This window comes from Crocuta crocuta, unplaced genomic scaffold, assembly GCF_008692635.1.
Source record: "Crocuta crocuta isolate KB4526 unplaced genomic scaffold, BGI_CrCroc_1.0 scaffold162, whole genome shotgun sequence".
Taxonomy (NCBI): Eukaryota; Metazoa; Chordata; class Mammalia; order Carnivora; family Hyaenidae; genus Crocuta; species Crocuta crocuta.
In genome coordinates this window covers 6,049,469-6,061,406 of record NW_027529433.1, presented here as the reverse complement: position 1 = coordinate 6,061,406, position 11,938 = coordinate 6,049,469, and the positions used below count along the sequence as shown (strand labels likewise).

At 43.0% G+C, this 11,938-nt stretch overlaps 1 protein-coding gene and 1 pseudogene across 1 annotated transcript in view; both read left to right on the top strand.

Annotated features, from left to right (window-relative positions):
- The window catches only part of IQGAP2 (IQ motif containing GTPase activating protein 2), a 294,214-nt gene extending 287,357 nt beyond the window's left edge, over nucleotides 1-6,857 (top strand). The window contains exons 35-36 of the mRNA XM_077759841.1: nucleotides 867-975; nucleotides 6,649-6,857. Coding sequence (XP_077615967.1) covers nucleotides 867-975; nucleotides 6,649-6,762 — 223 coding nt within the window. The 3' untranslated portion in view covers nucleotides 6,763-6,857. The remainder of the gene's footprint in view (nucleotides 1-866; nucleotides 976-6,648) is intronic.
- A 2,413-nt stretch (nucleotides 6,858-9,270) lies between these two features.
- LOC144228030 (elongation factor 1-alpha 1 pseudogene) lies at nucleotides 9,271-10,627 on the top strand (annotated as a pseudogene).
- The last annotated feature ends 1,311 nt before the right edge of the window (nucleotides 10,628-11,938 follow it).

Genomic DNA, 11,938 nt, shown 5'->3' with positions numbered 1-11,938 from the left:
GTAATCTTCTGGTCTGCCATCAGACCCTGAGCATCTGGTGCCGTGGGCCGTATGAAGCGCTGAGCAAGCCATGTTTCCCGTGGCTGGCCCAGTGCGTTTGGATTTGCCAGCCTCCCATTTGCCTCCAGAAAAACTGAGTCATAGCAGCGAGAATGAAAGGCTGTCTTTTTTGTCTTGATAGATGAGAGTTATTTGCAGTAGTATCTTTCTCATTTCAAAGCCACCGACTGTGTGCCAACACCTGGGTCCACTCTGGCAGTGTGCTACTGGCGTGTGTTTGAGGGACAGGGGAAAATGGAAACCCTCCTCCACAGCCCCCACCAGCAGCAAGATGGTTCTCTGTTTTCCAGGAACTGTGAGCCTTGTGCCCCATCACTGTTGTGGGCAGCCACATTCCACCCCCCCGCCCCCACCGCCCTCCCGCCAGGCCTGGTTTCTGTTCCGTTTTTCCCAGCAGATCTTGTCTCTCAACTATACCGACTCAGAGAAAATGCTTCTTCATCTTTATAGTTTCTGTAGAAGTAATCATTAAAATATTCGGTGGGCCTCTCAGCAGAAGTCAGTATTGAATTCTCATGTTCTACGAACCTCCTAATGCCAACTATATTTTATGCTCTCTAAGAGCAAGGACCATATTTAATAGCATTTCTTCTGTAATAAAGCATCTACTTTGGTGCTGTAGGCTACAGTCTCAACGAGAGCTATGAAATCTAGTTTTAGTGAGCAGAGTAGGGAAGCGGAACAATGGGAGGCTGGGGAGACTTCCTTAGGATTTTCCCGTGAACCTTTTCCTAAGCATTCCGTCAGTGAATTGCGTTAACACATTTATTTGCAGTAACGCGTATGAATGTCCTTTTTTTCGCCAGGTTTAAAAATGTTACATTTGATATCATATCTACTGAAGATGTGGGCATCTTTGATGTCAGATCAAAATTCCTTGGTGTTGAGATGGAGAAGGTACAGCTCAATATTCAGGTATGCTGGGACTTCTGCAAAGTGGGGCTGAGTTTTATAATGTGGGTTATTTGTGCCTCTCCTGGCTTGCACTCTTCATGACCACACAGAGGTATAACAGAAGACCGCTGCAAGCCTTATTTGCCAATATTGGCCTTTTAAGCTTTGATGATTTTTTAAAAGCTCTGGTTTTTCAAAATAGTAGAACTTGAAACACTTTCAGATGGCAAACCATAGCAGTCAGTTTTTCTGTCATGTTTCCATTTTGATGCTTAGAGGGAAAAAGTAGTATAAAAGTATCCAAAGCTATTAAGAATGGAAAGTTTTCTTTTTTTATTTTTACTTTTATTTTTTAATGTTTTTATTTATTTGTTTGTTTATGAGAGATACTTGAGCAGGGGAGCGGCAGAAGAGAGGGGGACAGAAGAACCGAAGTAGGCTCTGCGCTGACAGCAGAGAGCCCAATGTGGGGCTTGAACTCACAAACTATCACATCACGACCTAAGCCAAAGTCAGATGCTTAACTGAACTAAGCCGCCAGGTGCCCCAAAAGTTTTCTTTTATTAGAAGCTTGGATTTCTTTCTGAGACTACATATGCCCAGGATTGGAACTTTCCTGACTTTATTTCTCCTTCTTCCTCCTTCCTAGAATCATTTTTACATTAGTTGATTAAATCTTTTTAAGTGCTTACGCACATAAGACGTTGTGCAACATAGTTGCAACAAGTAGAAAAATGTTTTCTACAGTCTGAATTTTTGTCGTTTCCTTGTGAGAACCACATTTAAGCCAAATAGACTTGAACAGAGGCATCCAGTTTCTATGCCCAAAAAGAACAAGAAAGAAAAAATGAAAGGAGAGCACAACCACATGTTCAAGTTCACCTCTGGCCAAGCTCTTAATCCTTAGCAATGGATCAATTAAAAGACGCAATTGAGTTTTTCTTTTTCACTTAAGGGATTTTCAGTGGAAATAACACCTATTTACCTGGGTCCCAAACTACTAGTAAAATGGTACCCAGGTGTCCTGTATTTATCTCCGCACACCATCTCCGCACACCTTGCAAGGGACAAGTTCTAGCCTCACTGGCCGCTGAGCCCCTGGCTGAGAACCCTGAGATGATTGCCCCCTCCTAGGAGCAAATGCCAATGCCCTTCTTTCCCGTCTAGCGTTGCTTGTAGCTTACAAAGAAAATCAAGAACTAAAGGAGTATGATAGGGGCCATTGAGATAATGAAGTGAATTAGAGTTCAGAGAGAAAAGGAAAGATAATACGTAATTATGAAGAGTATACATAAGTAAACAATATAATTTTCTACCTTATTTTTAAGCATCACTAATTGTAGCCATCTAACAGTTTAACTGAAAAGTTTGAGTCACTTTCTCTGCCACTTAGATAAATGTGGGAAGAGTAAAGAAAGTGCTCCTAGGGAGCTGCCTTCGTTAGTCATTGTTCTTTAGAAGTGGCAAAAATGTATCCTGTGTTTGTCACGAAGGAAATGACCCAAGACCGATCAGCATCAACTGGACAGATGAATCCCAAGTGACCAGGAGACACCTGTTCAGAGAGGCCTCGGGAATTCCCGGGCACTTCCTTTGAACACTGGTGCAAATACCAAGCTTCACTTGCTCCTTCATTAAGGTTTCAGTATGTTGTTCATCTGTACACAGAATTGATTGTGAAATGTTACTCCTTAGCTGCATACAGGTGGCTAATACAGCCCAGACTTTTAAAGTCGTTAACATATCACCGGGGCTAACTACGTAATTTGCAAGGCTTGGTACAAAATGAAAATGAAAAACAAAACAGAAAAATAAATAAATAATTTTTTTTTTAATTAAAAAAAATAAGGGGTGCCTGGATGGCTCAGTTGGTTGCATATCTGACTTCGGCTCAGGTCACGATTTCATGGTTCATGAGTTCGATCCCCACGTCGGGCTCTGTGCTGATAGCTCAGAGCCTGGAGCCTGCTTCAGATTCTGTCTCTCCTTTCTCTCTGCCCCTTCTCTGCTCATGCTCTGTGTTTCTCAAAAATAAATAAACATTTAAAAAATGTTTTAATGAAAATGTACAGCCCCTTATTCTGAATTATTGATCATTTCAAGATGGTGACAACAGAGCATTACACCCTCTACGGGTTGAATGCCCCAGTAGACACTCCAGCATCTAAGAGCTACTAAAGTCAGACTTCTGATACTTACAGCTTTCAATTACATTAACAAGTGAATTACTGATGACCATGTCTTTAGTGTGAGACAAGAACTGGCAAAAAGACAGAAATTTCTAAGAAGACTAAGTGAGGTCCCTTTTTTTTTTTAATTTTTTTAAATTTTGTTTCTTACACATAGTTTATTGTCAAGTTGGTTTCCATATAACACCCAGTGCTCATCCCCACAAGTGCCCTCCTCCATGGCCATCACCCTCCTCCCCCCCACCATCCATCAGTCCTCAGTTTGTTTCTCAGCATTCAAGAGTCTCTCATGGTTTGCCTCTCTCCCTTTCCCCCACCATTTCCCCCCTTCTTCTCCCCCATGGTCCTCAGTTAAGTTCCTCCTAATCCTCCTATACGTGCAAACATGTGATATTTGTCCTTCTCTGCCTGACTTATTTCGCTCAGCATAACACCCTCAAGGTCCATCCATGTTGCTACACATGGCCAGGTTTCATTCTTTCTCATTGCCATGTAGTATTCCATGGTATAGATAAACCACATCTTCTTGATCCATTCGTCCGTTAATGGACACTTAGGCTCTTTCCATGTTTTAGCTATTGTTGAGAATGCTGCTACGAACGAGGTCCCTTCTAACATTACGTTTCTAGGTCTTCTTTTCCCCACTCTTTCCTCAGTTCCTAAAGATTATATCCTAATTGTATCCTATAGCTGTCGGCAGGATACCTCACAGGAGGGTGTGACCTAAGATGTTCTGCTTACACGAATAATGCTCAGTGTTTATCCAGTGCTACAGGGCTGGCACTGTTACCTTCCCAGATGAAGAACTGAGGTGTAGGGAGTCCATTATACAGGAGGCAGCTGGAGTCCAAGCTCTTCATCCTTCTGCTCCGTTGCTCCTCTCACAGGATTCCAGCTGATCTTGACAAAGCAAGGGGAGGCCTACAAATGGCTTGTGGGCTTTGATCTCCTCTGCCCAATAGCACCCCTGTGAAATTAGCAGTGTTGTCCTAGTTTACACAAAACAACTTCAGAGAGGTTGTGTGATGTTGCAAGTTTGTAAGATAGCAAATGGTGGGGCTAAGTCTCAAATCTGATCTCCCGTCCACAAGTACGGTCATTATCTTTGCTCCTCACCTTGGGGGCCTAGCTAATTCCCCTGCAGACACTTGCAGGTGTGTCTCACTTTCAGTACAGTTGGAGGAATGTGAGGAAGTGGAGGAGGAAGCTGGGAACAGCTAAAGTTCTCTCAAAAATGATTCCAACTTCTGCAGGTGGCCTTGCTTTATATCGATACAAGACATTATCATTAAGAACCAAGAAGTTTCCTGGGACACCTGGGTGGCTTCGTTNGCAGTGGCGGGGCACTTTTAGAACCTTTGCTGAATGGATTCCATGTTGCCCCAAGAGTTTTACAAGGGAAGCTCAGAAAGAAGCCCCTCCCATCCCCATCAGTCTACTATGTGACTTCTGAGGATAGATCAGTCTACTACTATGTGACCTCCTTTTATGGAAGAGGTCCCTAACCATGTTACTAGTTTCAATTTTTCTATTAAATATTACTCTTTAAGCATCCAGCTAGCTCAGTCAGTAGAGCAGAGCATCTGACTCTTGTTAACAGCTCAGGTCATGATCTCATGGTTCATGGGATAAAACCCAACGTCAGTCTCTGCACTGACACTGAAGAGCCTGCTTGGCATTCTCTCTCTCCTCTCTCTCTCTCTCTCTCTCCCTCTCTCCCTCTCTCTCTCTCTCTCTCTCTCTCTCTCTCTCTCCCCCCGCCAAATAATAAAATAAAACATTTTTACAATTTTTTAAAAAATGGAACCAAGAAGTTTCTAGATCTAGGAATAAGAAAATGAGGTCTGGGTATTAGCCTAGGGCAGTTCAAGAATGATACCTTCTATTTGGGGAAGACCCCCTGTCTACGTTATTGCGAACATTGTGCTGAATCTCATGCATATGACTCGTGTGACCCAGTTACTAATTTGAACAAGAGTTGATCTCCTTTGTTTACATGGTGGCAGTGAAACACACAATGATAGACTGACTTGAGAATAAGGGCTTGTTCTCTGTACAGGAACAGAAAGTAGTCTAGATCAGGAAAGACCAGCTTTGTACAGTAGTCCCCAAATTTCTAGCACACAGCTTCAGTAAATAACATGAGCATTTACTTATGCCCATTTTACATACTTATTTATAAAGTATACATGTTCCTACTACTATGCTCAAAATATACTTTATGAAATATATATACAAAATTTAAATGTTGAAAGAATAAGAGAAAATAATAACTAGGAGCTCTCAATCTCTTTTTGACCCCCAAGGGATAGCCTTGCTCACTCCACTTTAGAAAACACCACTGTTCCTGGGGTGCCTGGGGGGGCTCAGTCGGTTAAGCATCTGACTTCAGCTCAGGTCATGATCTCACGGTTCATGAGGTTGAACCCCATAGCGGATGAGCTCGATTCCTTCTCTCTCCCTCTCCACCTCTGTCTCTCCTCCATTCACTCTCTCCCCCATCTCTCTTCCTCCTTTCCTCCCCTCTCTCTTCCTTGTCACTCACTTGTGCCCTCTCTTTCTTTCAAAAAAAAAAAAAAAAGAAAGAAAGAAAAAGAAGCACCACTGTTCTAAAAGATATGGCCAATCCTGCTGGATTATCTGTATTCTGAATTTTTCAATTAAAATTATAGTTAGGTGGTGTCCTGGGTGACTCAGTCTGTTAAGCAGACAGACTCTTGATTTCAGCTTAGATGATGATCTCAGGGTCCTAAGATCCAGCCCCATGTGGGGGTCTGCACTGAGTGTGGAGCCTGCTTAAGATTCTGTCTTTCTCTCCCCTCTGCCTGCCCTCCCCACCATGTGTATGCTCTCCCTCTAAAAGTAATAATTTTTAAAAATTATAATTATACATCTGATATTAACTTGATAGTTTTCTTTCATGTAGTGCTCATCACTTCTAAAAATCTGTTTTCTTTCATTTAGGTAAGTGTTTCTCAAAGTATGGCACTCAGGCCACCAGTGCCATCATCACATGGGCTCTTGTTAAAATGCGTATTCTTGGGCCCCTCCCCAGAGCTACAAAGTCAGAACTTCCAGTGCACAGGACCCAACAATTTGTGTTTTAACTAGCTTGTGTTTTAACCAGATGATTCTCATGCACACTAAAGTTTAAGATCCATCCCCCCCACCCCCCAAGGTCAATGGAATCTATTTTTGTCAACAGATTCTTCTAGAATGTTTTCTAAGGGGCACCTGGACGGCTCAGTTGGTTACACATCCAACTTCAGCTCAGGTCATGATCTCCTGGTCATTGAGTTCGAGCCCCACATAGTCTCTGTGTTGACAGTTCAGAGCATGGAGACTGCTTCAGATTCTGTGTCTCCCGCTCTCTCTCTGCTCTTCCCCCACTCACGCTCTGTTTCTCTCAAAAAATAAACATAAAAACAAATTTTAAAAGAAAAGAAAGTTTTCAAGTGTGCAAAATGTCAAATCTGAGGTCTAATGACGTTCCTTACAATTTCAGGATTTACTTCAGATGCAGTATGAAGGAGTAGCTGTAATGAAGATGTTTGATAAGGTTAAAGTGAATGTAAACCTTCTAATATACCTGCTGAACAAGAAATTCTATGGAAAGTGAAGTGCCTACACAAATTTCATGGGATCTGTGTCACATGGATTGAGATGAATCTGCTTAATATTTTTGTTGTTAAACATGATTGAAATCACTGCTTATACATGTGTGGTGTTGTTTTTTTTTTAATGACCAAAACTGTTCTGAAGAATGTACCCATGTGCCTTTTTAATATTTGATACTTTGGTAGAATGATACAAAAAATGAATTAATGGAAACACTTCCACATTATGCTGTGGTATAGGTACTCTGATTTCAAACTTTGGCATTCTGTGATTTGTTTCATAGTAGGGAGAAAATAAGTTTAGCTGACTTAGGGATGAATCTGGAAACCTATTTTCCTATGAAAAATTATTTTAAATGTCTCATCTGAATAATGCAATTCTTCATAGATTTTTTTTCTTATCTGTGGAGAAAAGGAAACCTAATTATTTGTAATGAATTATTTACACAGATACTTCATTCTAAGCCCTGCCTTCTGGGAGTTACCAATTTTAAAGATCTTTTGTGCAATTCAAAATGAAGTTTTTATAAGTAATTGAAAGTGACAATACAATAACACTTTCTGTATAAAAGTATATATTTTATGTGATTTATTCCTACTAAATAAGTGCACTACTGCCTCGTGGTAAAGGCCCTTGTTCCCAGAGCCTTTAAGCGACTAAGGAGCACCATGGATAGTGATCATAAGCCCCCACCTCAACCCCTCACAGTTTATTTGAATACTTAATTGTGCCTCTCAATATTTTGTAATGCAATAAAATCAGTATCAAGATGGTTTTTAAATGTATTCTTTGAAAATTGTTTTATGTAAAATAAATGTTACTGAATTACACAAATTGGGCTTTTTAGTTGTCTTAATACATCTAAATCATTTAGTGGGTAGAAGGTTCTTGATGGGGCTGGTCCGGAAAGAAAGCAACATGCCAACAGCTAGACTTGGTATGATGCCGGCTACACTGCTGTGACCAAGGGATCCAAAACCGTGTGGCTGGGGCGCCTGCGTGGCTCAGTCAGGTAAGCGTCCAACTGTCACTTTCAGTTCAGGTGATTTGTGAGAATAAGCCCCGCGCTGTCAGTGCAGAGCCTGCTGAGGGTTCTCTGTCTCCCTCTCTCTCTGCTCCTCCTCTGCTCAAGTGCGTGCTCTCTCTCAAAATAAACTTAAAAACAACAACAAAAATCCTGTGGCTGGAATAAGAGAGAAGTTTGTTTTTCCCAAATTCAGCACTTCAGAGGTGAGAAGGCCCACAAGATTATCTAGGGACCCAGGCTGGCCACTTGACTCTGTCCTTATCACCAAAGGGGGAAGAAGTCCAAGGCATGCCCTTTTGTTTTAAGTCACTTGAGTCACTCCTGCTTACGTCTGATTGGCCAAAACTTAGTCACGCGGCCACAGCTACCTTCACTAGAACCTGGGAAATAAGGTCTGTTAACTAGGGAGCCCTGTACTCAATTAAAAGCTGGGGTGGGGCACCTGGGTGGCATATGACTCTTGGTTTTGCCTCAGAGCATCATCTCGCAGTTCGTGGGTTCAAGCCCCACTTGGGGCTCTGCACTGATGGTGTGGAGCCTGTCTGGGATTCTCTCTCTCTCCCTCTCTCTCTCTGCCCCTCCCCTGCTCTCTTTCTCTCAAAACTAAAGAAATTTTTAAAAAAATAAAAGCTGGGATAAGAGAGATGTGGTACTATTAATAAAAGAAAGAGTGATTTCTGGGGACAGGTTAGCTATCTTCATGACCATAGTGATCCAGACTCTCGGGCTGGAGCCCTCGATACTTGGTATTCTGTTCATTCATTCAACAGGCTTTATTTTTCATAGGGAGTACAGAGCATTGAGAAAGTGTAACTTAAGCACATTTGACAAAAATGAACTTTAAGTTTTATTTATTTTTTTAAAACAATCTACCTTTATTTTTTTTAATGTTTTTTATTTATTTCTGAGAGAGAGAGACATCGTGGGCAGGGGAGGGTCAGAGAGAGAGAGGATAGACACAGAATCCAAAACAGGCTCCAGGCTCTGAGCTGGCTGTCAGCACAAAGCGCAACGCGGGGCTCGAAATCACGAACTGAGAGATCATGACCTGAGCCAAAGCCAGACACTCAACCGACTGAGCCGCCAGGCACCCCTGAACTTTAAGTTTTAGTGTGAAATTAATAGAACTCGGAAAGTTCAAGTTTTTAAGTTTTTTTTTTCTTTTGAGAGAGAGAGAGTAAAGAGGGAGGGAGGACCAGAGAGAGGAGAGAGAATCCCAAGCCAGCTCTATGCTGTCAATACTGGGCCTGACACAGGGCTGAGTTTCATGAAAGGTGAGATCATAACCCAAGCCAAAATTAAGAGTCAGACACTTAACTGAGCCACCCAGGCACCCCAGAAAGTTCAAATTTTTGAAAGTAGAATCTGCCACTTTAGTGATTGTGTGCTGCTATACATATTTTTAACAAAGAGAACTTTTTTGCAATAGGTTTGCCGTCAGAAGACAGGTGTCAAGAAAACCACCGCTAAACCTAAGCCAAAATGGGAAAGGAAGAGACTCATATCAACATCGTAGTCGTTGGACATGTAGATTTGGGCCAGCCTACCCCTGCCGGTCATGTGATCTACACATGTGGTAGGAGCGACAAGAAAAAAAAAAAGTATCGAAAAATGTGGGAAGGAGGCTGCTCAGATGGGAAAAGGCTCCTTCAAGTATGCCTGGGTCTTGGATCAACTGAAAGCCGAACGTGAACTTGGTATCACCATTGATCTGTCCCTGTGGAAATTCGAGACCAGGAAGTCCTCTGTGACCATCATGGATGCCCCAGGACACAGAGACTTTATCGAAAGTATGATTACACATCTCACGCTGCCTGTGCTGTCCTGGTTGTTAATGCTGGTGTTGGCGAATTTGAAGCAGGTGAACCCGTGAGCATGCCCTTCTGGCTCACACACTGGGTGTAAAACAACTTACTCTTGGATTCCACTGAGCCACCCTACAGCCAGAAGAGATACGAGGAAATCGTTAAGGAAGTCAGCACCTACGGTAAGAAAATTGGCTATAACCCTGACACAGTAGCATTTGTGCCAATTTCTGGTTGGAATGGTGACATCTTGCTGGAGCCAAGTACTAACACGTCTTGGTTCAAGGGATGGAAAGTCACCCATGAAGATGACAGTGCCAGTGGAACCACACGGCTTGAAGCTCTGGACCGCATTCTACCACCAGCTCGTCCAGCTGACCAGCCCTTGCATCTGCCCCTCGAAGATGTCTATGGAATTGGTGGTATTGGTACTGTCCCTGTGGGTCGAGTGAAAACCGGTGTTCTTAAAGCTGGCATGGTGGTCACTTTTGCTCCAGTCAGTGTTACAGCTGAAGTAAAGTCTATTGAAAGGCACCATGAAGCTCTGAATGAGGCTCTTCCTGGGGACAACGTGGGCTTCAATGTCAAGAACACATCTGTCAATGGTCGTGGCCATGTGGCTGGTGATAGCAAAAAATGACCCACCAATGGAAGCCGCTGGCTTCACAGATCAGGTGATTATGCAGAACCATCCAGGTTAAATCAGTGCCGGCTATGCACCTGTGCTGGACTGTCACACAGCTCACATCGCCTGTAAGTTCCCTGAGAGGAAGGAGAAGACTGGTCGTCATTCTGAAGAAAAGCTGAAAGATGGTCCCAAGTTCTTGAAGTCTGGTGCTGTTGGCAGTGTTGATACGGTTCCTGGAAAGCCCATGTGTGGCGAGAGCTTCTCTGACTGTCCTCCTCTGGGCTGTTTTGCTGTTCATGACCTGAGACAGATGGTTGCTTTGCGTGTCATCTAAGCAGTGGACAAGAAGGCAACTGGAGCTGGCAAGATCACCACGTCTGTGCAGAAAGCTCAGAAAGCTAAGTGAATATTATCCCCAACACCTGCCACCCCAGTCTTTTTTTTTTTAATCTTTATTTTTGAGAGCGAGAGACTGAGTGGGGGAGGGTCAGAGAGAGAGAGAGAGAGAAGGACACACAGAATCCAAAGCAGGTTCCAGGCTTGGAGCTGGCAGCACAGAGCCCGATGCAGGGCTCGAACCCATGAACCGTGAGATCGTGACCTGAGCCGAAGCCGGACGCTTAACCAACCAAGCTACCCAGATGCCCCTCTGCCACCCCAGTCTTAATCACTGGTGGGAGAATGGTCCCAACTGTTTGTGTCAATTGGCCACTTAAGTTTAATAGTAAAAGACTGGTTATTGATAACAATGCACCATAAAACCTTCAGAAGAAAGAATGTTTTGTGGACCATTTGCTTTGTGTGTGTGGCAGTTTTAAGTTATTAGTTTTAACATCAGTATTAGTTTTAAAATCAGTAATTTTTTAATGGAAATAACTTGACCAAAAATCTGTCACAGCATTTAGAGACCCATTAAAGCAAAAGTNAAGGATGGTGGGGGCTGGAGGGTGCAATTCAGGGGAAAGTGAGAAGAGGAAATGTTTGCTCGAATTTGCCCCACCTGGAAGATAAGCCAGGTGAAGAAGGAATGTCTGATAATAGCTTTCTTCCTGGTACAGCCTCCCTTTCCAATGTAAAATCTCTTTAAACACGTAAACTGCCATTACAAAAGGATGACTTCTCTTTTCAGAGCTTCCCCTGGGTCAGTAGGTTCGCAAAATAAACACTTTAAAATAAGCCAAATGCCACAAAGGCATGGTTTGGAGTGGCTCACTTTGCTACCCTTCACCAGCTTCCTCTGCAGAGCTCGTAGCTTTTCTTAGTGGGAAGAAGAAAATGTTTTCTTCTGCTTTTGAAACCCTTAGCAACTGAAACTATAACTTGATTTTTGTACAGCTGACTCCTTTGCCGGTCATGTTTCCACGATTACAAAAATGGTATTTGGTTGGAAGGTTGAGAGTCCATGCTCCCTTGAACTGCACCTTTTAGCACCTAGACCTTAAGCTGCATTCTAGCTCCTGTCAAACAATGCGTCCTAGGAATCTCCGGGAGACGGAAACCTGCGCATACTTAATAGTTTGGAAGTTCGTGGTAAAGAGAGAGACCACCTCAGTGTGACCCTTGTCTGACATGACATACCTCCCTTAAGTCAGCGAACGACCAGAAACATCATGTGTGTTTTGGTGTATGTGTGTGCGGTTGGGCTCTAATTAGAGGGGCTGTTCGTGATGTAATTCTTACAACTTTGGCCGCAGTTGAGTAGGGATTTGTGGTACTC